This window comes from Delphinapterus leucas, chromosome 3 (assembly GCF_059928025.1).
Source record: "Delphinapterus leucas isolate spDelLeu-1000000601 "Yukka" chromosome 3, BTC_Dleu_Yukka2, whole genome shotgun sequence".
Classification (NCBI taxonomy): Eukaryota; Metazoa; Chordata; class Mammalia; order Artiodactyla; family Monodontidae; genus Delphinapterus; species Delphinapterus leucas.
In genome coordinates, this window is record NC_143131.1 from 134,205,428 (window position 1) to 134,227,266 (window position 21,839).

Here is a 21,839-nt window from a genome sequence, read left to right on the forward strand (position 1 = left end):
GGAAGTGTGAGGAACCAAGATGAGTGCCCTTCACTTGGGCCTGAATGTGGGGCTTAGAACGTCTTAGGATGATGCTGAGAGAGTACAGGTGTCTTCTCCAGAGCAGCCAGTCTGGTCTGGTCAAGACAACTCTCTCAAATCAGGGAACCTTTACAGACAGCACTGTAGACAGCCACAGTCATGGCATGAATTAACAGTCACTCACAAAGTAACTCCCTTTGCAATGCTTTTTCAGACCTTGCTGATTATACCAAGGAGCAAGTCTTATGTTGGTGCTAATATGTCTTTAATACCTTCCCAACGACTGCTAATCTCCCTTTTTTTTTTTTTTTTGCGGTACGCGGGCCTCTCACTGTTGCGGCCTCTCCCGCTGCGGAGCACAGGCTCCGGACGCGCAGGCCCAGCGGCCATGGCTCACGGACCCAGCCGCTCCGCGGCACGTGGGATCCTCCCGGACCTGGGCACAAACCCGTATCCCCTGCATTGGCAGGCGGACTCTCAACCACTGAGCCACCAGGGAAGCCCTAATCTCCCTTTTGATCAGAGATGAGAGAGCAGGCCCTGAGCTCAGAGTCCTTAGTAGGCAATAGTATCCAAGTCAAATTTAGTATTGTTTTGTTTTCATTCTATTTATTATGTATCTTCCCTTCTATTTATAGCAGGAGGGTGCTGGTTTTTCATTTGGGGAGTAGCATAAGCCTATGTTTTAAAATAAGTTTAAAAAATGAGTCAATTTAAAGAAAAGGTATTGTTAATAATCGTAAAGATAGTCTGTGGTTTAAAAAGTGAAGATGGGGTACAAAGTGGTGTGCGATTGGCTGAAAGTTGGAAAACACTCTAGAGCAAGGCTTCTCACATCTTTCCAAAATAATCCCCCTCAACAGCAGAGGAGACTGGACGTTTGCCTCAGCTGACTGAAAGCATAACTCAAGAGCCCATCTTCAACTCAAAAATTTCCTGAAAGTTTTGTATTTTATTTAAGTCATGCAGATTTCACTTTCTATACCATAATATATTCATGGTGGTTTTAATATTGAAATAAATGCTTTTAATTCCTAACTGAGACACCCTACCCTAAATGGACACTCCTAAGAGATTCCGTGTTCCTCCCTTTGCACACCAGGGGGTTATATGTTTTCCAGCTAGAGAAGCTTTGCCAAAGGGCATTCATCCAACCAGGTGGTCCATGTGTCAGAGCTCTGACATTTGAGGGGAGGCGAATGGGGTAGTCTACAGATGCGATTTTACCGGAGACCTGCTGCGTGGAGGGCTTTAAGCTACCTGATGTGGGCTGCCTCCCCTCCACCTCTCACTCCCCAAAATGAGGCAGTGCGGCAGGATGAACACCGCCCTCCCTCTTCAGGGCACCCACGTCGGGGGCATCCTGTTCCTCCGCTGCGGCTGCGGCTTCTGGTTCCGCGTCAGCTCCGGAGTTCTTGCGTGGCACTTCCACCAGGGGGAGCCCCTGCAGGTCTTCCTCCCCCTGACCCAGACCCGGGGCCTCCTCTGGCCATCTCACCAGGCCATTGGCTTCCTCCATGAGGCCGGCTCTGTAGGACCATCGAGGCTCATGGCAACGGATACACCAGAACTGGAGGCAGATGAAGGCTAAGACTGCTGTGAAGCAGGCCAGCAGAATGGCCATCAGCACCCAAAGGGAGATCTGGGGGTCCACCAGGGAACTTCCCGCAGCCAGTGGACTCTTATCCAGGGTGTGGAACACGGTGCAGTAGTGCCTGTAGGGGAAGAGCATCTTCTTGCAGCTGATGCACAGGAAGTAGAGAGTGGAAGGGGTGAGGTGTTCCAGCACCACGGAGCTGATTGTTCGAGGCACCTGCTCCTCGTGGTGGAAGCTGTAGCGAAGATAGCCAGAGAAGATGCTGTTCCACTTGGGCCTGTACATAATATGGTAATAGTCCTCCAGGCAGGGCTCCGAGGACGACCAGGAAACGATGGCTCCCGTATAAGAAACGTTCCCAACCTCGATGTTCATCTCGATTCTGAAACCAGAATCAAAGTGAAGTGTGTCATCTCCTCATCTAAGTGTTTATTTATGATAATCATAGCCACCATTCATTGAGCATTCGAGATGGGGACTAATATTGACCCCGATTTACAGACAAAGAGATGGAGGCGAAGAGGTGACAGTGCTCAGCTAGGCATAGCCGAGAAATGGCAGAACCACAGTTCAAATCAGGGCTGTCTCATGCCAAAGCTGGGGGCCATCAGGCCCAAAAGAGATGCACGCACATCCCCCCAGCCTCATCCTGCCGTGGCTCAGATTCTTTAAATACAACATGGTTCCCAAACCTTAAAAAAATAAGGGGAAAAAAGGCAGTGAAAGGACAAATCAGCACAGCCTCAGAGCCCCCACGTGAGTCCCCACGGGTCTGTGACCTCCAGGTCAGGCAGTTGTTTCACCTAAAATTTCCCTCTGGAACTCCTGTTTCTGCCCCAAGTGCTGTGAGCTCATTCATCTAGAACGTTCTGGCCACTGTGTTTTTAGCCTCCAAGCGCTGTTGCCCGTAGCCAGAGGAGATGTGCATCATCACTCAGCGGCAGCTTTCTCCCCAAAGCCTCTGCTCATGTTTTGTCCATTCGTTAGCTTTTTTCAAAGCCGAATTACCTGTGAAAATTAGTTTCACAGGTCAAGATAATCAGCTCCAAATACCAGCATAACTGCTGCTGTTTGATACTGCTGGTTCTGTGACTGTTAATGATGGTAATAACCAGCAATAGCGAGCAGTTGCTATGTCACAGGTCACTAGAAGCTCAACATATAAGAGTAAATATCCTTTGTTCATCACACCCTCTGAACTAGATTCCCATTCTACAGATGAGCAATCTGAGAGGAGCCATCAGCTAACAGGTACAAGACCCAAAGCCACGTGACCACTGGATTTACAAAGACAAGGCTGCCGGGTTTAGTCGTAGAAGGTTATTGCAAAATGAGGTGCTGGTACCAAGACTGAGTTGCCATTTTTCCTGACACGTGAAATGAGCCCTCTTCAGATTGCCAGCCCTCTCGCTTTGCTAAAAGTGCGCCATCTTCAAGCTTTTTCGTTTCTTTTTAATTCTATGTGTTTGAGAGATATTGTTCTCCTCTACTGAATTTCCCCTGAGCTAAAATTCAGAGACAGCCATAGTCAACCTGTGTATGTTCACGGATAGATCTCACCCAGCTCAGTTCTCTGCCCCTCCTCTCTCACACGAAATGCAGAAGGTTTCATTTCAGATTGCAATGACAGAGTAAAAAACAGTCGATCAGATTTTAACCTGAATTGGACATTAAGCCACACTGATTGCGATTACGAGCTGCTTTCTCTCCTCCCTGCTTCCCTCCAACCACCTGTGTTCGTGCCCGTGCTCCTAGAGGAAGTGAGCTACAGGAAGATGCCCAGCAGTGAATGATTTTTCAGGCCTTGTTTTTCTTCTCTATGGATGACAATGAACTAAAATGCTCAGGAAGGGGAGTTCCTTTCCGTTTGGCTAGAAATTTTCTTCCAGAAAAATGGGGGATGAAAGGGACAAGGCAGGTGTGCTCAGATCCCTCCAGCGAGAGTCTTTGCAGAAGACATTGAGTATCTGCGCTCCCTCCATGGGTCTCCTTCTCATACACACCCGTCCACCCCGCCACACCCCTATAAATAGAGACCACAGTGAAAAGAGCTTAATTCATTACTTACGATACAGAGGCAATAGCCCTCATAAACCCTTCCATCAGGAGTGATCAGGAATGCTGTTTCTTGTCATGAATCTCTTCTGTTTGCCTCACATCTGTGCTGGCTGTCTTTGCAGACTGAGTTTTCTACAGCAGACATTTTGAAGAGCTTTCTGTCAAGATGCAGCATTCAGAGCTTTTACGACTAAATGTCTCCCATTATTTATTTTTCTTCCACTGCTTCTGTTTTTAAATCCCCCCTATTTTTAGCTGTTCGTATTACCATTGCCTGGCCCTCCCCCAAGCAGTGTGAAAGGAAAAGCCATTTCCATTTCCAAGAAGAGCCATTTGTGTCCCTTACCTGATGCTCACAGTGGATCCGGTTAGAACGCAGCCCTCAGAGGCAGAGTGGACCAAAGCTGAAGGATGTTGCCTTCTCCCTCCCCTGCTCTGGGCTCTACTTGATGTCTCTCTCACCACTGTGTGAGTAATTCCACTGTCGCCCCCAACGCTCACATTATTCATTTCTTCAGATCAGTTTCATTCACCATGGCAACCAGCAGGCATCTGTACGCAGGATGTTTCAGGGACCAGTCTGGAAAGGCTTTTGCCCAGTGAGAGGAGCTCTCATTCCTTTGGCCAAAAAAAAAAGGCAAACAGTCCCCTGCACACTGATCCTCAGGGTGGTACTAATTCTTCAAAGTCTCCTAAATTGGGTCTCTAATAAGCTAGTTATCATTTTTTTCCCCATCTAGACCTTCTTTGGACAATGGTTGCAAATGCAAAGCTGCCGTTCTTGTTTTCCCACAAGTAAAACGGTAATTACATCCTCATCCCCTCTCACCCCACTGCCACCCCACTTCCTTACCCACCTCTACACCCTCTTCTTTCTTTATTCTTGCCTCCTGTGGCATTACCTAGTTGTATGCCACTGGTCAAGATACTTTTATTCTCTGGGCCTCAGTTCCATCATCTGTAAAGCTGATCGCTTGGGCTAGATCAGGATGTCAGGTAGAAAACATGAGTGCTACCCCCCTGCCCAGGCCTGAACCCATGTGAGGCTTGCTGAACCGCCAGGATACTCGTACTGAGTTGGTTTGAGCATTCCCCACCCCTACCCTTCACCAAATTCAGGTCCACCCAGAACCTCAGAATGTGACCTTAGTTGGAGGTAGGGACTTTGTGAATTTAATTAGGTAAGGATCTGGAAATGTTATCATCCTGTATTTAGGGGGAGCCCTAAATCCAATGACTGGTGTCTTTATAAGAGAAAGGAGAGGGAGGTTCATACACAGAGAGATGCAAAGGGTAGAAGCCATGTGAAGACAGAAGCAGAGATTGGAGTGATGCTGCCATAAGCCAAGGACTGCCAGGGACCTGCAGGAGCTGGAAGATGCAAGGAAGGATTCTCTTCTAGAGCCTTTGGAGGGAGCGTGGCCCTTCCAGCACCTTGATTTCAGGCCTCCAGAACTGTGAGAGATTCGAATGTTTGAAGCCACCACGTTTGTGGTAATTTGTTACAGCAGCCCTAGCTCCGATGGATTTAGACCTGAATCATATAACACAAATTAGGCATTTTTAAAAGTCATCTTGTTTCTTCTTGGTTCTTGGCCAAAGTATCCAAGTGGACCCATGAAGGTCTCCTTTTGATTCACATCAGTGATAATCAAAAAGTTATAAAGAGTTGCCCGGTGAGTCACAGACCCTCCCTGGGCCAAGGGTCTCTGTGAGGGCGTGGGGTCTTGGAATGCCCGGTGTCCCTCAGTTAGACATTTGCTCTGTGCTTCCCTCCCGTGGCATTCAGTTTTCGAAGGGGTCTGTCTAGAATCTGCTGTAATACATGCTAATGGCGACTCCCTGCAGAGCATGAAAGCGTCCTCTCCACAGAAAGGCCAACGCAGTAGTTTGCAGATGCCTTTTGAAAAGGTTATTTTGAGGGGAATAAAAATACCAGCGTTAGGGGGCCTGTGGAGTGACGAGATGGAGCTCAAGCCTTTGCCACTGAAAACAAGAATTTATTTTTAATGCTCCTGGATGCCATTTTTCACCCTGAGCTTTTTATTTGAGAAGTTGAGACACTTGGAGGATGTAAGGCCTAGAAGTCCTCTTGGTTCGCAGATCCGGAGAGAAGGGATGTCTTTCCTCAGGCCGGGTGACTGATTAGTGGCAGAGTCAGGAGTGGAACCCGGGTCCCTGCCTCCAAGTCCAGGGCTTATCCTGCTCCTTTGGGCCATCACCATTCCCCAGCAGCACCCAGAGAAGCCAGTGAGCCCTTGTGGATGAGACAGATCATCTGGGGACATCAGGAGATCGCACCCCAGCCAGGCTCACTGTCTTCACCTTTAGGCAGGACTCTTCTGCAGTCACCTGAGTGGCAGCCTCTTCAGCTGTCAGGCCAGGTGGTCCCTGGTTGGTTTACACCAGTAGTAAATCATTGCCAGAGGAAACCAGCCAAGAGCGGGATCCCTGCTCCCTGCCTCCCTGAAGGTGGCAGTGAAGGGACAGTGAGAGAGCATACCTTGGTCCCAAAGCTGATTGGCACCCAGGGGCTGAAGTCCCCAGGCTAGGTTCAAATCCTGACTCTGTGGCCTTGGACAAATTTTCTGACTTTCCTAGGCCTTGGTTAACTGTTCTGTAAAAGGCAAATATCAATATTACCCACCTGATAATGTTGTAGCAGTGAGACGAACCCATCTCTGTAGTGCTGAGCTTAGGAATAGTAGACATTATTATTAAGAAGAAAATGTCCGTGGGTCAGAGCCATTTCCTGAGTTGGTCATAGCTTCATCCAGAGGCTGTAATGGATCAGGTTTGCACTCTGCATGATGCTTCCTTCCTTTTCTCTCCCCTTAAAACAGCTTTATTTTTTTTTTAATGTACATGCTCGTTGTACATAAAGAGTATCAGAAAGTTCAAAGACAGCAGTCAAAATCCTATGACACAGAAATAACCACTGAGAACATTTCAGTGCACGAGAAAATGTGTTTTCTCATTTTACCCATGGGGAGCTCTTTGAGGTAGGCCGTCTTATCACCATTGTACAAAGGGAGAAACTGAGGCTCAGAGGGATTAAGTAACTTGACCAGTATCACAAAGCTAGGCTGTGGCAGAGCAGGGCCCTACGCTGAGGTCTGTCGGTCCAGAGCCCAAGCTCCTGGCCAGCCTCCTTGATGCACTGCCGTGCTGCTGGGTCAACCTTCAGTCATAGGTGGTCAGCAGCAGCTCTTTGCCTTGTGGTTGACTTGTCAGAGAGCTAGAGGCAGGACTTCTTAATTTGGTGGATTCCAGGGTGATAGGAACAGGCAAGGAATTAAAAGACCTCAGAGGAAACACCCAGCCACCCGAAGGTAGCCAGCAGAAGCAGCGAAAACATCAACTACCTTTGGAGAAATTCAGTCAGCAAGTGTTTCCTCTTCCGGAGTTTGGAGTCCAAGTACCCCTGCCTAAGAGCTCTGTCACTTAGGGGTAATATTAAATGTAAAAAGCCTTTAGCAACTGGTCTAGTAACTGAAATTAGTATATGAGTGGAAACTTTAAAAATATGTCTAAGTAATTAACTTGTAGAGAGTCTATCATAAAGCAGCCTTGCAAGTGATATAGATTGTGGCACAAATCATTCCTTAAATTATACCAATAACTTCCCAGTAATGTTTTGGTCTTTAGAGATTGTGGGTTTGGTCTTTTGTTTAGTGTCATCATTGGTATCTAAACATTGCCCTAGTATGAGCCTTGATTCGACCTCAGGGGTATTCATCGTACACACCAGCACTTCCCTGGTGTCCAGTGGTTAAGACTCTGCGCTTCCAATGCAGGGGACACGGATTCAATCCCTGGTCAGGGAACTAAGATCCCACACATCTCATGGTGCAGCCAGGAAAAAAACCCAAAACACACACACACACATACACACACACTGTTTCGCCTTTAAAAAAAATGTGCATCAGTGTCACACATTAATAATATGCTCCAATTCCTGAATCAGGATGATTTCTTGAGATCTCATAAAGGTATCTATTTTGTGCAGGATCGATTTAACCAAGCTTGATTTTAAGTGAGACATCCTAAACAGGGTACATAATTAGTCGCGAAAGGCAGACATTGATTGTAGCCTGAGTCAGCTAGCAGGATTGGTTCAGTATAAGAGATTTGTAGCAGGTTTCCAACATCTGAAGTCATGTCGCATTCCTGTTTTTCTTTGCCAAACCTCAGAAAATGCCCCGGCTCCCACATTCCCACATTTTCTCAATAGGGCCCAGCCTCCTATTGAGCCAGCAGGTCAGATGGGTGCCCTGCGTGGGTGTGTGTGCATGTACTTTCCGGCATGTGTATGTGTTTCCTCCTGCATGGGTGTGGTGTGTTTTTGGTGGGGGGAGTTGGGAATAAGGGGAGCTTGCTCACTTAGAAGGAGGATTTGAATTCTGCTCATTTCATGCTGGTCCTTGGGCCATCAACTGAGGCCTGAATGGTCCAGACCAGAATCCAAAACTGATGGAGGAATGTCAACAAGAGGCCTCCTATGTGCATTGAGCGGGTCTGTAAGGGGGATTTTTTTTTAAGCCCTGTGTGTGATACAACAATTCCACAATTCTTCTTCTCTGCCTAGAACTGGGGAGAGCTGCTGAACAGTTTCCACCTACCCAAATATATTTTTATTTGTGCTTGCCAGGAAGTGCTAAGGGAGGCTTATATTAGAAACTCCTTGGGTGGGAGTGGGGGTTAAGAAGACCGCTAAGAAAGATGAGCGCCCGGAGGACCACACTGGAGCTTGCACTTCAGAGGGGAGTTAATAACACATCTATTCCAACCCTCTGTTCCAGGCAGGTCTCCCTTCTAACACCCCTATGTCATGCGTCTCCGTCCTTACCCAGCACAGTCTGTTGTTGGACAGCTTCTATTTTTATAAAGTTCTAAATATTGAGCAAAATCTGCATTTTTGGGTATGTTCCGTCAGCTGGTCTCAGCTCTACCCTCTGTCACAAGTTGTATGAAATTGTACCCCACAGATGTACTGTCCACATTCAGGGGATCGTGACTGTAGCCAAAGCTGCTGGGGGAAATTTGACCAGGAAGCTGTATTTTCATAGTCTTCACTTACCAAATTACCAAAACGAAGGAATATGAAGGGCTGTTATTTCAGTGGGTGCTTCCAGCGTGCCAGGCACCATGCCAAGTGCTGTATGTATGTCATCTCATTTAAACCTCCAACAACCCTACAGGAGTTGGTATTATTATCTTTACTTAGGGAAGACCAAGGCTAAGAGAGTTTAAGTAATTTGCTCAAGATCATCTAGCTAGTAAATTGATGGAACTGGAATTTGAAATCAGGTGTGCCCACCCCAGTAAATAACTCTGGACTCAGACAAAGCAGGAAAATAAGTCAGAGAATCATACAGGGGGGAAAAAGTAGCTGATTGCTTTTCATCCCCTCCAGGGATATCCATTGAAAGCTCCCTGCTGCTCAAAAGTTCCTTTCACGGGATATTTGAAAGAAGACTGAACATGCCCAGAGCTTTACTGGTTTCAGAGGAGAGGCTGCAGCACCTGGTGTGGTTGGGGAGTGAGGAGGCAGCTCTCTTGGGGGACGAGTCCATGAGGGGCCCCTCGCCTCAGGCTGTGAGCACAGCCCAGTCATCCTTCTTACATGCCTTTGCAGGCTTAAGCTGCAGCCCTCTTTGGGAAGAAACTCAAATCGTGTTTTTTTCTCTTTGAAAGCAAATGTTGGGAAGTAAATTAGGCTATGATATAGCCCAGTGGGCTTTTTAATTTACTTTTGTTATTGACGTATAATCATAAGCAATAAAATGCACTGTCCTAGTTCAGGCTGCTATAACAAGAATACGGTAACTAGGTGGCTTAAACAGCAATGATCTCTCACAGTTCTAGAGGGTGGGAAGTCCAGGATCAAGGTGCCAGCAGATCCAGTGTCTGTTGAGAGCCTACTTCCTGGTTTGCAGACAGCCTTCTTCTCATCGTATCCCACGTGATGGAGAAAAGAGAGACGTAGAGCTCTCTCATGTGTCTTCCTACAAGGGCACTAATCCCATTGATGAGTACTCCGCCCTCATGACTTAATTACCTCCCAAAGGTCCCACCTCCTAATACCATCACAATAGGGGTTAAGATTTCAACATAAGAATTTGGGAGGGACACAACCATTCAGTCAATAACACGCAGAGATCTTAAGTGTACATATACTTTCATGAATTTTGAAAAATGTATACATGTGTGTAGTCAAGAACCCAGTCAACATGTAGGGCATTTCCATCAACTAGAAAGTTCTCTCATGCCCCTTTCTAGTCACTCTCCTTCCCCAACCAGAGGTAAGCCATGGTGTATCTGGTGTTTGTTTTATACCCGCCTCATCCTTGGAGAGGAAACAGGAGACTACAGAGTGGGCCTTTGATTACAGGGCCAGAACTAAGATGCATTCACTTGGGAGGGTGAGTACCTTGTACCACGTGTGCCCTAGCGCCACCTCACTCACCTCTCCCTGGTCCCAGCCCTGTTTGGCAGGGTGGCCTGTTACAGAGACAGTAAAATGGTTGGCTCCATACACAGAAAATTACATGGGCTGGCCCCATGGTTGACTAAATCAAACTCAACAATTCATATACTCCAGGATTTGCTGACCATCAACTCAGTGAACATCATGCTTTTAATCAGTTATATTTTCCCTCCTTACATAAACCACTGCTGCCCCATACCATTTAGAAATCTTTAGTAACTACCTACAAGGGATCCCTCTCCCAGGCTCAGGCAAAGTTTTGCTGTGACAGCACACCAGTGTCGAGTGCAGAAGGCTGCTTTCTCACATTCCAGGCCTCCCCATATATAGGCATTAGCTTACCAAGAGAACTATTATTCAACCTGCGGGATGAGTGGGTGTTCTGATTCCTCACGAATTCTTGTTATTAGTGGGCACTCTAATTGTGTTCCTCGTGTATCCTCATTATTCAAGGGTACTATAATTGTGATGCTTGTTTTGTAAAGTTTAGAATAATTCGTGTAGAGTAAAACGTACTTAATGCAAAACCTAGACTGAACATAATTAAATCTTCCCTTGATGGCTCCAGAGTTGAGAATCTTGCAGAACTCCAAAAGCATCATTACAGTTCCTATTTAATTCATGTAGGATTTCTAATTAGCCAGCTTATAGAGAATTTCAGCTAATAGAATATCAGATGTGGTCTTTCCATATTTGCATGTTCTGTATACAAGATTTTTACAATTCCCGATAGGAAAATTATACTCAGAACTAAGGTTAGAAGTGAAGTTTTTTCTTAAAAAAAAAAAGGTTATGGTTTACGTAATAATTCAGCTTCCAAAGTTCACCATTGTAGGTAGAGGTTAAGAACATGGCCTTTGGAATCACAGCCACCTGGGTTCAGATCAGGGCTCAGTTACCTATTAACTGTGTGACCTTGCGCAAGCTACTTACCACCCTGAGCCTCAGTTCCCTCATCTGTGAATTAGGGCCAAGAATTGTATGGATCACGGATCACATACATTGGTTGTGTGGATTAAATGAAAATGCACTTGGAGGGCGTCATGAAGCCTGGCATGAGGTGCTCCGTAAGTGGCAGCATTTCAAAACAAAGTCAATGATAACCTTAGTGTATCACCAGCTAGGTGAGACCAATTCAGAGCCCTTTATTTTGGCCCTGTATTCTCAGACAGAAAGATCTTAAAGAGATTCCACTAATTCAGCGATGGTGTCTCATGGGGTCCAGAGGACAATGAAGGTGGCCCCCAACCAGCACCCAATCAGAGCAACTCTGCTTCTGTCTGTTTCATGTACTTGTTTCCGTGGCATCTTTTTTGTTTTAATTGCTAATCGAAAAGCTACAGAACCACTGTTGTAATCCAACCCCCTTATTTCACAGATGAAGAAACTGAGGCTCAAAAAGCCAATGTGATTTTCCCATGCACTCAGCAGGGGTCTCCTGCCTCCCAGGCCTCTTGGTCCCCAAGATGCCTCCCTGTGATAGATGGAGGCGCCTCAGCGTAGAAAGAAGGCAATGTTGAAGCAGCTGTTGAGTTCTTACATGGTCTTTCCAGCCAGTTCCTAGTACTGAAAATACCCCTAGAGAAAGGAAGTCATTTGTTTTACCCTCATCCCATAGCTCAATTGTGAAAGTCCTGGTTTGTGTGTGGACAGTTGTGGGTAGCATGAGTCCTATTAAAAACATATTTACCTGGAGGCCTTTTCTCCTCTTCTGTTAGGAAACTGCTGCCCCATCTGATGACCTTCGCTGGATCCTGTGGTCACTGACCACCATTCTCTATGAGCAGCTTGCAAAATGTATTCATAGAGGTCCCCAGTGAGAGAACAAGGATATCAAGTTTCTATCCTTTCTATGATTGAAACACCTCCTGCTAGGACTCACAGTTCTCTGCCACTGACTTGGCCACATCCTCTGTTTTCCAGCCTCTCAACATTGCCTACAGCCACATCTACAGCTCCTATAGGAACTTCGTGGGACCCCCTCATTTCAAGACCATCTGCAGACTCCTGGGTTACCAGGGCATCGCTGTGGTCATGGAGGAACTGCTGAAGATCGTCAAGAGCTTGGTAAGGAAGGGGGCCTGGGACGGGCCGTTAGGGTTGAGAAGAATGAGGCTTGCTTTCACTTTTTACCTGGCCTGGAAAATCAAGTCACAGGCTCTTCAGCTCTGTCTAGAGGAATCACCCAGGGAATCCTTTGCCCTTATCCCCTGATTCCTCTTACCTATCGCTCTGTAACATTTCAGTGCATCTTCTGACCTGTGGCTTTGCCTCTCCTTTTCTGACGCTGAGCTCACTCCCAGTACTTACTAACTGAACTCAGCAATCTTGATTTTGACTTGAAGGCCTACTAATGACTGCTCATACCCATCTCCTGTGCTGCATTATCTAATTTGAGCTTGACAAATCCATGACACATGTGCTGCCATTTTCCCTCCCATGCCCATGGCAGACATCTCTAATAAATCACCACTCCCCCTTGGAATTTCTTGATGACTGGTGCTACCAATACTCCGCTGGCCTCGAGGGAATTCCATAGACCTTTGCCACCATTCTATGTCCACCCCAAGTATGGCCATCTGAACCTTCATTTAATTCCCCAGGACACTGCTGCAGCAAGGCTGAAACATTTCAACAAATTTTCTTAAAATTTTGAGTTGACAAAAGAGAAACAGATTAATGCATATCCATATCAGGAATAGCAAACAGGATTCACCTCTTAACTCCAGTCCTCTGGTAGCAGCTGTGTATAACCAGGGGTTGTTCCAGGTTGTGAAGCTAAATTTAAGAAGGAAGATGTGGTAATTGATTAACGATGTCTGCCTGGGACACAGGAGGGATGAATGTGCCATGAATTTTCCATGCTTAAATTAGATATTGTCTCAGTCTTCATAGCTCCCTGGCCCCATTTCATTTTAGATCTTAGTTTGGATCTCATGTAAGTACTCCAACCCCAGAAGGGACCCCATGCCTAGAAATTGCCCTCCTTGAAGTCTATAAGCCCAAGGTAACACTGAGAGCATTCCCTTTTCTGTCTTACAAAGGCCCATGTTTCCTTACAAAGGGCAAGGAGGCTGCCCCCCTCCTTTGGGAGAGAGCCTGCCTCTCCTCTCAGGGAGCAGTGCCCTGCTGTCTTAGGCAGCTCGGGCTGCTGTGACAAATATACCATTTGGCTTCATCCACAAATGTTTATTGTCCACAGTTCTGGAGGCTGGAAGTCCAAGATCACAGTGGCAACGTGTGAGGACCCTCCTCTTACTTCACAGCCAGCTGCCTTCTCCTGTGTCTTCACATGGCAGAGCGAGAGAGATGTCTCTCTCTCCCCTCTCTTCTTATAAGGGCATTAATCCCATCATGGGGACTCCACCCTCATAGCCTAATTACTTCCCAAAGGCCCCATCTCCAAATACCATCACACTGGGGATTAGGGTTTCAACATATGAACTTGGGGGGAATACAAATATTCAGTCCATAGCACTTACCCACGGGTCTCAACAGAACCTCCATATGCCCCAGTAGCCCAGCGTTCAGCCCCAAGATACACGTATGCAGCAGTGGTGGATTATTTCACTCATCTTGTCCTCTTCTTTCGTCAGCTCCAAGGGACCATTCTCCAATATGTGAAAACACTGATCGAGGTCATGCCCAAGATATGCCGCCTGCCCCGGCATGAGTACGGCTCCCCAGGTTGGTGACCAGGGGAACCAGGGGCTGGGTGCGGCGATAGGAAAATAGTCCAGACCCATCCCACTGTGGAAGGAGAGTCTGGCCATCTACCTTGAAGTATTTGCTTCTCTAACATGGCAGCAAGCGGTCAGAGCACTGGGTTTGCACCCTACCTCTGCCACTGAATCACCTTGGACCATTTTTAATCCCCCTGAGTAATAGTATCATCTTCCATCAGTGAAAGTAAATGATGCCCACTGGACCTGCTTCACAGCACTGCCCGGAAGCTGGAAGAGGTCCACAAATGAGAGAACAGTTAAATCATGAATAGCGAGGTATAGCTGTAAAGGCCTTCCTTAGTTCAGCACGTCTACATTCCTTCCTCCATATGTGTCTATTTGAAAGAGGCCGGTGCCCCAGGTGTGGCATAAAGTGACATTTCTAAGGTTAAGTCAGGAAATAGGAGTTTTTGCCACTCCACCTCTGCGCAGAGAAATAAGTCTTTCCTTTCCTAATAGTGAAAGCACGTGGACTGAATTTAGGGCCTGAGGGGTGGGGAAAGGTGGAGACTATGAGTTTGGCCCCAGGGGTTTTTTCTGAATACCAAGATGTCCGGCCCTGGGTCAGTGTGAATCAGAGTAGGAAAGGGCTGGGGCCGAAAGCTCTAGTTTTCGTTCCTAGCTGCGCCACTTAGCTGTGTGAGTGTGGACGCACCACTTACCTCTCAGCCTCATTTGAAAATGGGGGTAACTGTGCCTAGTCCCTGGTATCGTTATGAGTATTACGTGAGATCCTGCAGATAGCGATTAGCACGAACCTCCAGCTGACCATCCCCCTGCATCTCCCAGGGATCCTGGAATTCTTCCACCACCAGCTGAAGGACATCATCGAGTACGCAGAGCTCAAAACCGACGTGTTCCAGAGTCTGAGGGAGGTGGGAAACGCCATCCTGTTCTGCCTGCTTATCGAGCAAGCTCTGGTGAGTCCTGAGCCCCGAGGGACTGGCATGTCTCGAGGATGGAAGGGCCCCCCCCCAACCTCAACAGATGCCCGAGGCCCCTCTAGCGCACCCCGCCCAGGAGCCCTGCAGCTTAGTTCTGTGCTCTTCCAGGGCGGGCACACGCTCCTCTCCATTCCATTCAGACCACTCCGACCATTCGGACACTGAGGGGAAGCAGGCCCTGGAGTCAGACAGGCCTGGGTTCCATCCCAGACCCCCTCCGCTAGCGGCAGGGCCTCAGCAGTCCTTCGGAGCCTGGGTTTTCCATTCACTCCCTAGACACGTGGTTAACTCCTGGCTGCCACAGTCTGGGCACTGCACTGGGGGATGCAGCGGTAGCTGGCCCCACCTCGTGTCCTGGATGGTGGAGGGCAGACCTGCACTGAACAAGTGTTTACACAGAAACAATGTGTTTACTGTCACAGCAAGTGCTGCGAGGGATGAGTGCCAGGTCCGGTCCGCTGGGAACCTAAAACCTGGTGTGGTCTTGAGGGTGAGGGAGGACTTCTCTGAGGAGGTGACTTGGAAAATGACCAGGAATTGGCCTGGTGGAGAACTAGAGACAGCTGTTTCAGGCTAAGGGAAGGGCATGTAGTGTTGTCTCCTTTTGTTGTGATGGAAGACAGTGATTCTACCCTGCAGCACAGTTTAAAGGCTGAAAGGAGATAAGGCATATAAGGTGAGTACAGTAAGAACCAAATAATCGGTCAGAGTTAGCGTAATGGGCAAAAGCACGAGTCCCTGTGCTTCCACCTCTCGGGACCACACGGGACCAGCGCACTCTCTTCCACCGGGCCAGCCCTCATGGCTTATTCACAGAGGCTGCGTTCTCCACACACTCCCAGCGCTCTCCACTTTGCTCTGGTCCCATGAGGCGTCCACAGGTGGGCCCAGCCCTCCAGGCGCGCGGTGACTGGTACAGCCGGCGCAGTGGAAGGTAATGCAGAGGGGTGTTGCTTGATCCTCAGGACGCAGCAGGAGCATCTTTCAGCATCCATTCCTGCCTTCCTCTGTCCGCACACACATTCGGCAAAAGGGTATTGAGAGCCTGCTCGTTGCCAGGTGCAGTCCTAAGTGATGCGTAAATGGCCATGAATGAGAGAGACAAATTATTACCATTTTTATTCTGGAGAGGGTGGCGACTGAAGCAGTAAACAACCAGAGATGTGAATGCAGATGGTACGTGCTGTGAAAGAATAAACAGAGAAACAGGACAGATAGAGAGTCACAGGTGCCAGGAAGGCTGTGTTGTTTTTGGAGAGGATGGAGCTTGAGGCCTTTCAGAAATGGAGAGAACCCTGGAGTGAGCTGGAGTGAAGAGGTAATGTCGCCCAGGTGGGGGCTGAGGTGAGAGAGGTGGGTGGCCTCAGTCCTGGGCCGCGTGGGCCCCGCGGGAAACCTTAGGATGCTGTGAGATGGAGAGTGGGGGGGTCTGATTTACTTTCTTAAAGGCCCTTTACCTGTTGGGAGAAGAAGCAGCTGGAAGGTGAGTGAAGGGCAAGGCTATTTGTAGCTGTTCAGTCCGGGGGTCGTCTTGGAGGCAGGAGGCACAGGGAGAAGGGCAGGAAAAGGAAGGAATTTGGAAGGAGGTGGAACAAAGGTAGAGAGAGGTGGGAAGGAAGCAGTAAGAGCAAGATCTTAGAATAAGAGCCCAAGAGGATTCCTGCCTCGAACCGAGTGAGCTCTGCAGCCAGGGATGTGGACCAGCTGCTCTCTCAGACCCTTCCCACCTGACGGTCTCTGAAACACAGCCTCATTTGCCTTTCTTCTGTGGGGAGTAATAGCCTCTCTGTGCCCCTTTAGATGGACTCTTGAGACAGCTAAGTGTTCCTCTTCCCGCTAACTGGTTTTTAACATGGTTCAGTGGGCCTGGTTGCTATGGCAACGTAGCCATCAGAAGTTACAGGGATAAGATACATAGGCGAGGGCTTCCCTGGTGGCGCAGTGGTTGAGAGTCCGCCTGCCGATGCAGGGGACACGGGTTCGTGCCCCAGTCCAGGAAGATCCCACATGCCGCAGAGCGGCTGGGCCCGTGAGCCATGGCCGCTGAGCCTGCGCGTCCGGAGCCTGTGCTCCGCAACGGGAGAGGCGAAAACGCTCAAGGCCACAGGAAGAGGAGCACCAAGAGACGTGGAGATGGGGGAGGGGGGGTCCTTGAGGCCTCAGTTCCTAGTGTCTCTCGTCAGCGCCGCCTTTCATGCGGAGCATCAGTTAGCTTCCCCTGTATAGACCCCAAGAGGCAGACTGTGGATGAGGCTACAAGGAAAGGAAAATTCTGTCTCAGGCATCCCTGCCTAGGTGGTCGGTTGCATATACCGCAGAGGACAACAGGACACTCACATCAAAGACCTTCAGAGCTGAGACAGACTCCAACAGTATATGTGTCCCAACCCCCTCTATGCATAAGTGAGGAAGTGGAGAACCAGAGAGGGCGCAACTTGCCTGAGGTCACACAGCACATCAGCAGCAGAGGTGAAAGAACAAAAGCGAAGGTTTCTGGTACTGATCCCAGTCCTTGGGGGTATGGGGGTGGGAAGGGGACATAGAATCAGGGCTCCCCAAAGCTGTGCGCTCTGCTTTCTACTTAGACATCTGGGGAAATCCCCAAGCTAAGGCAGTGCTTTCCAAGATTAGAATGAGGCAGGAGCTTTTTAATTTATGAAGCTGGAATTAAATATTCAAATGACATATTGATTGTTCTCATTAAATAGGAGGACTAATAAAAAAACGATAGGAAGAGGGGAGGGAGGGAGGAAGGAGATACTCTTAATATATGTCTGTAGAGGAAGGGCGATTTAAACTGGAATATCTGTGCTCTGGAGGACCGTGTAACAGTCAATGAAAGTGGCTTTGCACATACAACATAGAAAATGGTGAAAGACATAATACTGAGTGGAAAAAAAGTGAGTTCCAACACAAGGCACACATTATGATGCCATAAAGTAAAATAAGCAAAATAAAGCTCACGAAATAACCCTGCATTGGAAAAAAAATCTAGGAAAACCATCCCAAATAATTCAGTCATTTTTCTCTAGGTATGAGGGAGGGAGCTAAGATTAGAGGTCAACAGGAACTTTTGCCATATCTGGAATGTCGAATTTTTACAAGGGAAATAAATTCATGATTATCATTGAACTAAAAATTAATTTAAAAAATATGAGTAGTATATCATAGTTTCAGAAAAACTGGAAGGACTCTGAAAAGTACAAAGTAAGAAGCCTTTTGCCCACTCGTGTTGTCTTTTTCTAATGTTTGCAGGGTTCTGTCCTGTGGTGGGTTCCATATCAGTATATATGCTACAAATACCTTCTCTTACTCTGTGGCTTGCCTTTTTTTTTTTTTAACAGATTATTAGTATATCATTGATTTGTGGATGGAGAGAATATAAATTGAAAAGATTGATTGTCTGGACAAAGATATATTTTCTTCTTTAAGTTCGGTGTTTATAAAAAATTCAGGGTGCAATAGCAGTACAGGAAAACATGTATATCCCTATGGGATGGGTTGTTTGTTTGCTTGGTGTTTTTAATGAAGGTCTAACAAGCGTACAGTAATATAGTTGACCCTTGAACAACGTGGGGGTTAGAGGTACCTACCCTCTGCATAGCTGAAAATCTGTGTGTAACTTTACAGTTGGCCCTCCATATCTGCCGTTCCATATCCATGGTTCCAATCTGCAGATTCAACCAGCCACGGGTCTTGTAGTACCGCAGTATTTACTATTGAAAACTATCCATGAATAAGTGGACCCACACAGTTCAAACCCATGTGTTCCAGGGTCAAGTGCATATGGAGTATGCAGTATTCCCACTACATAGACTAGTTGAATCATCCATGTTACTGTGGATGTATGTTTGGATTGTTTATAGCTTGATACCATTATGAATAAAGATACTATGAATGTTCTTATACATTTCTTTTGGTGGATGTATACTCTCATTTTTATTGGGTTAATATCTAGTAGTGAAATGGTTGGATCAATGTGTAGACATATGTTTAGCTTCAGTAGATACTACCAAACAGCTATACGAGGTGGTTGTACCAGTGTATACTCCCGTTCAGCAATGCATGAGAGTGTTTTTTCTTCACACGCTCATGACCGGTTGGATTTGTCTGTCTTTTCAGTCATAGCCGTTCTGGTGGATATGTTGCAATATCTCACTCTGGTTTTGATCTCCCTGATGGCTAATAATGCTGAGCCTCTTTCCATATGGCATTCCCATTTGGACAGCCTCTCTTGTGAAATGTTGTTCAGTATTTTTGCCTATTTATTACTGAGTTATCTTTTCTTTATTGACTGGTAGACATGATTTATATATTATAGATACATGTATTACAAATATATTTCTGTGGCATGTCTTCTGATGAGCAGAAGTTCTTCAGGTTTATTGTATTTACCCTTTCTTTTTCCTGTATGATTGCTGCTCTTGTGACTTGTTCAAACAAGTGTCCCCTACTCTTAAGTCATGAAGATATGTTATCTTCTCAGAGTTTTAGAGTTCAGCCTTTCCAGGCGTAAGAGACCTTTAAGTCTATTATTCACCTGGAATTGATGTTTGTGTTGAGTGAGAGGTAGAAATTCAATTTCATTTCTTTCCAAGTTGTCTCCACACATCTGATTGAAAAGCCGTCTCCACACACCTGATTGAAAAGCCGTCTTTCTCCCCACTGTGCACAGTGGTAGTGCTGAGTCTGTCATTTATCAAGTGTCCACAAAGGGCTGGTCATGGCAGGCTTTTAATAGATACTTGTTGAATCGAATCTGAAATGGACCGTATTTGTTAGGTATCTATTTATAAGGCTGTTGTGTTTTTAAAGGAAATTCTGTTCCTAATGACTAGAATTTCCTCTAGTATCTTTTACCCTGAGAAATCATAAGGGAACTATTCCACAATCACCAAGTTTTCAAATTTTGTGTGGTTTTCGAGCCATCAGCCCATTGTTTGTTATGCCAACGCACACCAGGAGAGGGCCCTATTCTTTCATGGGAGCAAGGGAGGGCCTGAGTCCCTGTGGAGACAGCCCTTCAGTCTGCAGAGCCTCCCACGCAGGGCTTGAGAGTGTTCCCTGCCTTTGGGCCTGTTGTTTATTTATTTTCTCCTCCGTATAGCAGAGTCAGCCATGGTTATAGTGGTCGGTCATGAGAGAATTACTTATCTTTACAGGACGTGAGGACAGTTCAGGCCCAAACTCACAGAACTGATTGCTGGTCAGATTTGGGAGAGCTGTCGGAGGCCATCCAGGGCAGGTGTCTCTACATCACCACCACTGACATTTGGGGCCAGATACTCCGTATTGGCGCGGGGGGGGGGGCATGTCGTGTGCGTGGCAAGGTGCTGAGCAGCATCTCTGGGCTCTGCCCCATAGATACCAGTAGTACCTCCCCAGTTATGATAGCCAAAAATGTCTCCAGATATTGCCTGATAAAAACCTCCCCCGTTGAGTACCACTGATCTGGTGCAATCCCAGTTCCACATTTAGCAGATAGGAAACTGAGTCCCGCAGAGGGAGATAACCTTCTCAGAGCTACAGCTACTCAGCTAGTGCAGGAGTTGAGACAAGAACCCAAGATTCTCACGGTTCACATACTCAGGGCCAGAGAGCTGCTCTCCTGAGCTTTGCAGATTGCTCTGTTGGCTTTTGTTTCTATTTTTGTTTTAGTTCCAACTCCATGTCTGACCCCTCTATCTCCTGCTTCCACTTTATAGTCCCTTTTCTTTCATTTTGCTTTCCTTATTGCATCACTGAAATAAATTCATCGCTAGAAAACAGAGAGGTGCAGAAAGAAGGAAACAAAGAGCACAGTGCCGCACCAAGATAGCCACTGTTCACATTCCAGTGTGTTTACGTTCCAACATATTAATTTTCCACGTATACATACATATGTGTGTGTGTGTGTGTTTTACTTTGTTTAGTTGGAAAAGTAACATTCACCAAGCTGAGAAGAATGATTACCTCTGTGGGGTCTGAGGGAGGCAGGGACAGACTGGGGTTAGGAATCTTCTACTTTTACTCTGCACCCTAAATTATTGTTTGAATTTAGTGCAGTAAGCCTTTATTGCTTTTTTTTTTTCCCCTTAAGAGGAAATACTCCCGCGCTGAACAAATGTTCACGCTCCCTGATGCATGGGAAGTTAAAACAAAAGCCCACCCTCTACCACCCACCTCAGACTGTCACTCCATATTCCACCTATACTTGATCCAGGGTTATTTTGCTCCTCACCCTGAGAAAAGATGCCCCCAGTTACGCAGAACACGAATTCTGTCCTCATACCCAGGCACCATCAAGTGGCTCCCCTCCGCCTGACTGTATGAGTGGTTCCTCCAGCCCAAACCCAGAACACAGTGTTTTTCTCAACTGGAGACGAGCCAGGATTTGTGGGAAGGAGGCATCTTGACTCCCAGTAATACCTTTCCTTTCCGTGGCTTTACGGTTTTTAAATATATTTACATCCTTTCAGACCTGTCATAATCTGGGAAACACACCTGTTAGGTTCATCAGATTCCTGGCAAAAATGGTCTGTCAGTAAGAGTCTTTGGTTCTTCAGACATGACTGAGACCCCCCAACAGGCCAGGCAGTGTGTGGGACTCCGGGGCTCACCGATCACTGGACACCATCACTTCCTGGACGGCACTGTTCACCGTCTACACCCTCTGTCTTTCAATATGGAGGGCTAGCCCTCTGGGGGGTGGGCAGGATGATCTCAGGGCCTTTAACTATTGACTTACTAAAAAAACAGGAAATAAATTCAGCCCTCCCGTTTATTAACACAGCGCTCAACAGTGACAGCTGTGTAGAGTTGATCAAATAAATACGTGCTAGTTGAGGTGTTTGCTCAAATTTTACTAATGAAAGTGTGTGGTCAAAAAAGTTTGGAGAGTGACCAGCCTATTTCAGAACAACTGAGTGAATAGTGGCATCAAACAAGCACTGATCTGTGGAACACAGAGGAGGGGTGGGGGTGATAGGAAAGATTTCCCAGGTGAGGGTCCCTTTTGCATCCTC

At 47.0% G+C, this 21,839-nt stretch overlaps 2 protein-coding genes across 9 annotated transcripts in view; one reads left to right on the forward strand and one right to left on the reverse strand.

Annotated features, from left to right (window-relative positions):
• The window catches only part of CYFIP2 (cytoplasmic FMR1 interacting protein 2), a 131,533-nt gene that overhangs the window by 79,900 nt on the left and 29,794 nt on the right, over positions 1–21,839 (forward strand). For all 8 annotated transcript variants that reach the window (XR_002646926.3, XR_016392833.1, XR_016392834.1 and 5 more), the window contains 3 exons: positions 12,090–12,233; positions 13,763–13,853; positions 14,681–14,811. Coding sequence is in view for 5 of the 8 variants with exons in the window: in XM_022590243.3 (XP_022445951.1) it covers positions 12,090–12,233; positions 13,763–13,853; positions 14,681–14,811 (366 nt within the window). In the remaining 3 variants the exon portion in view is untranslated. The remainder of the gene's footprint in view (positions 1–12,089; positions 12,234–13,762; positions 13,854–14,680; positions 14,812–21,839) is intronic.
• FNDC9 (fibronectin type III domain containing 9) lies at positions 324–4,796 on the reverse strand. The gene has a single exon (XM_089909619.1). It carries the CDS (start codon positions 1,991–1,993, stop codon positions 1,310–1,312), a length of 684 nt encoding a protein of 227 aa, XP_089765745.1. The 5' UTR covers positions 1,994–4,796; the 3' UTR covers positions 324–1,309.

What these genes read in the sequence shown, in the direction of transcription:
- FNDC9 (XM_089909619.1), bottom strand. Translation starts at nt 1,993, where the DNA reads ATGAACATCGAGGTTGGGAACGTTTCTTATACGGGAGCCATCGTTTCC.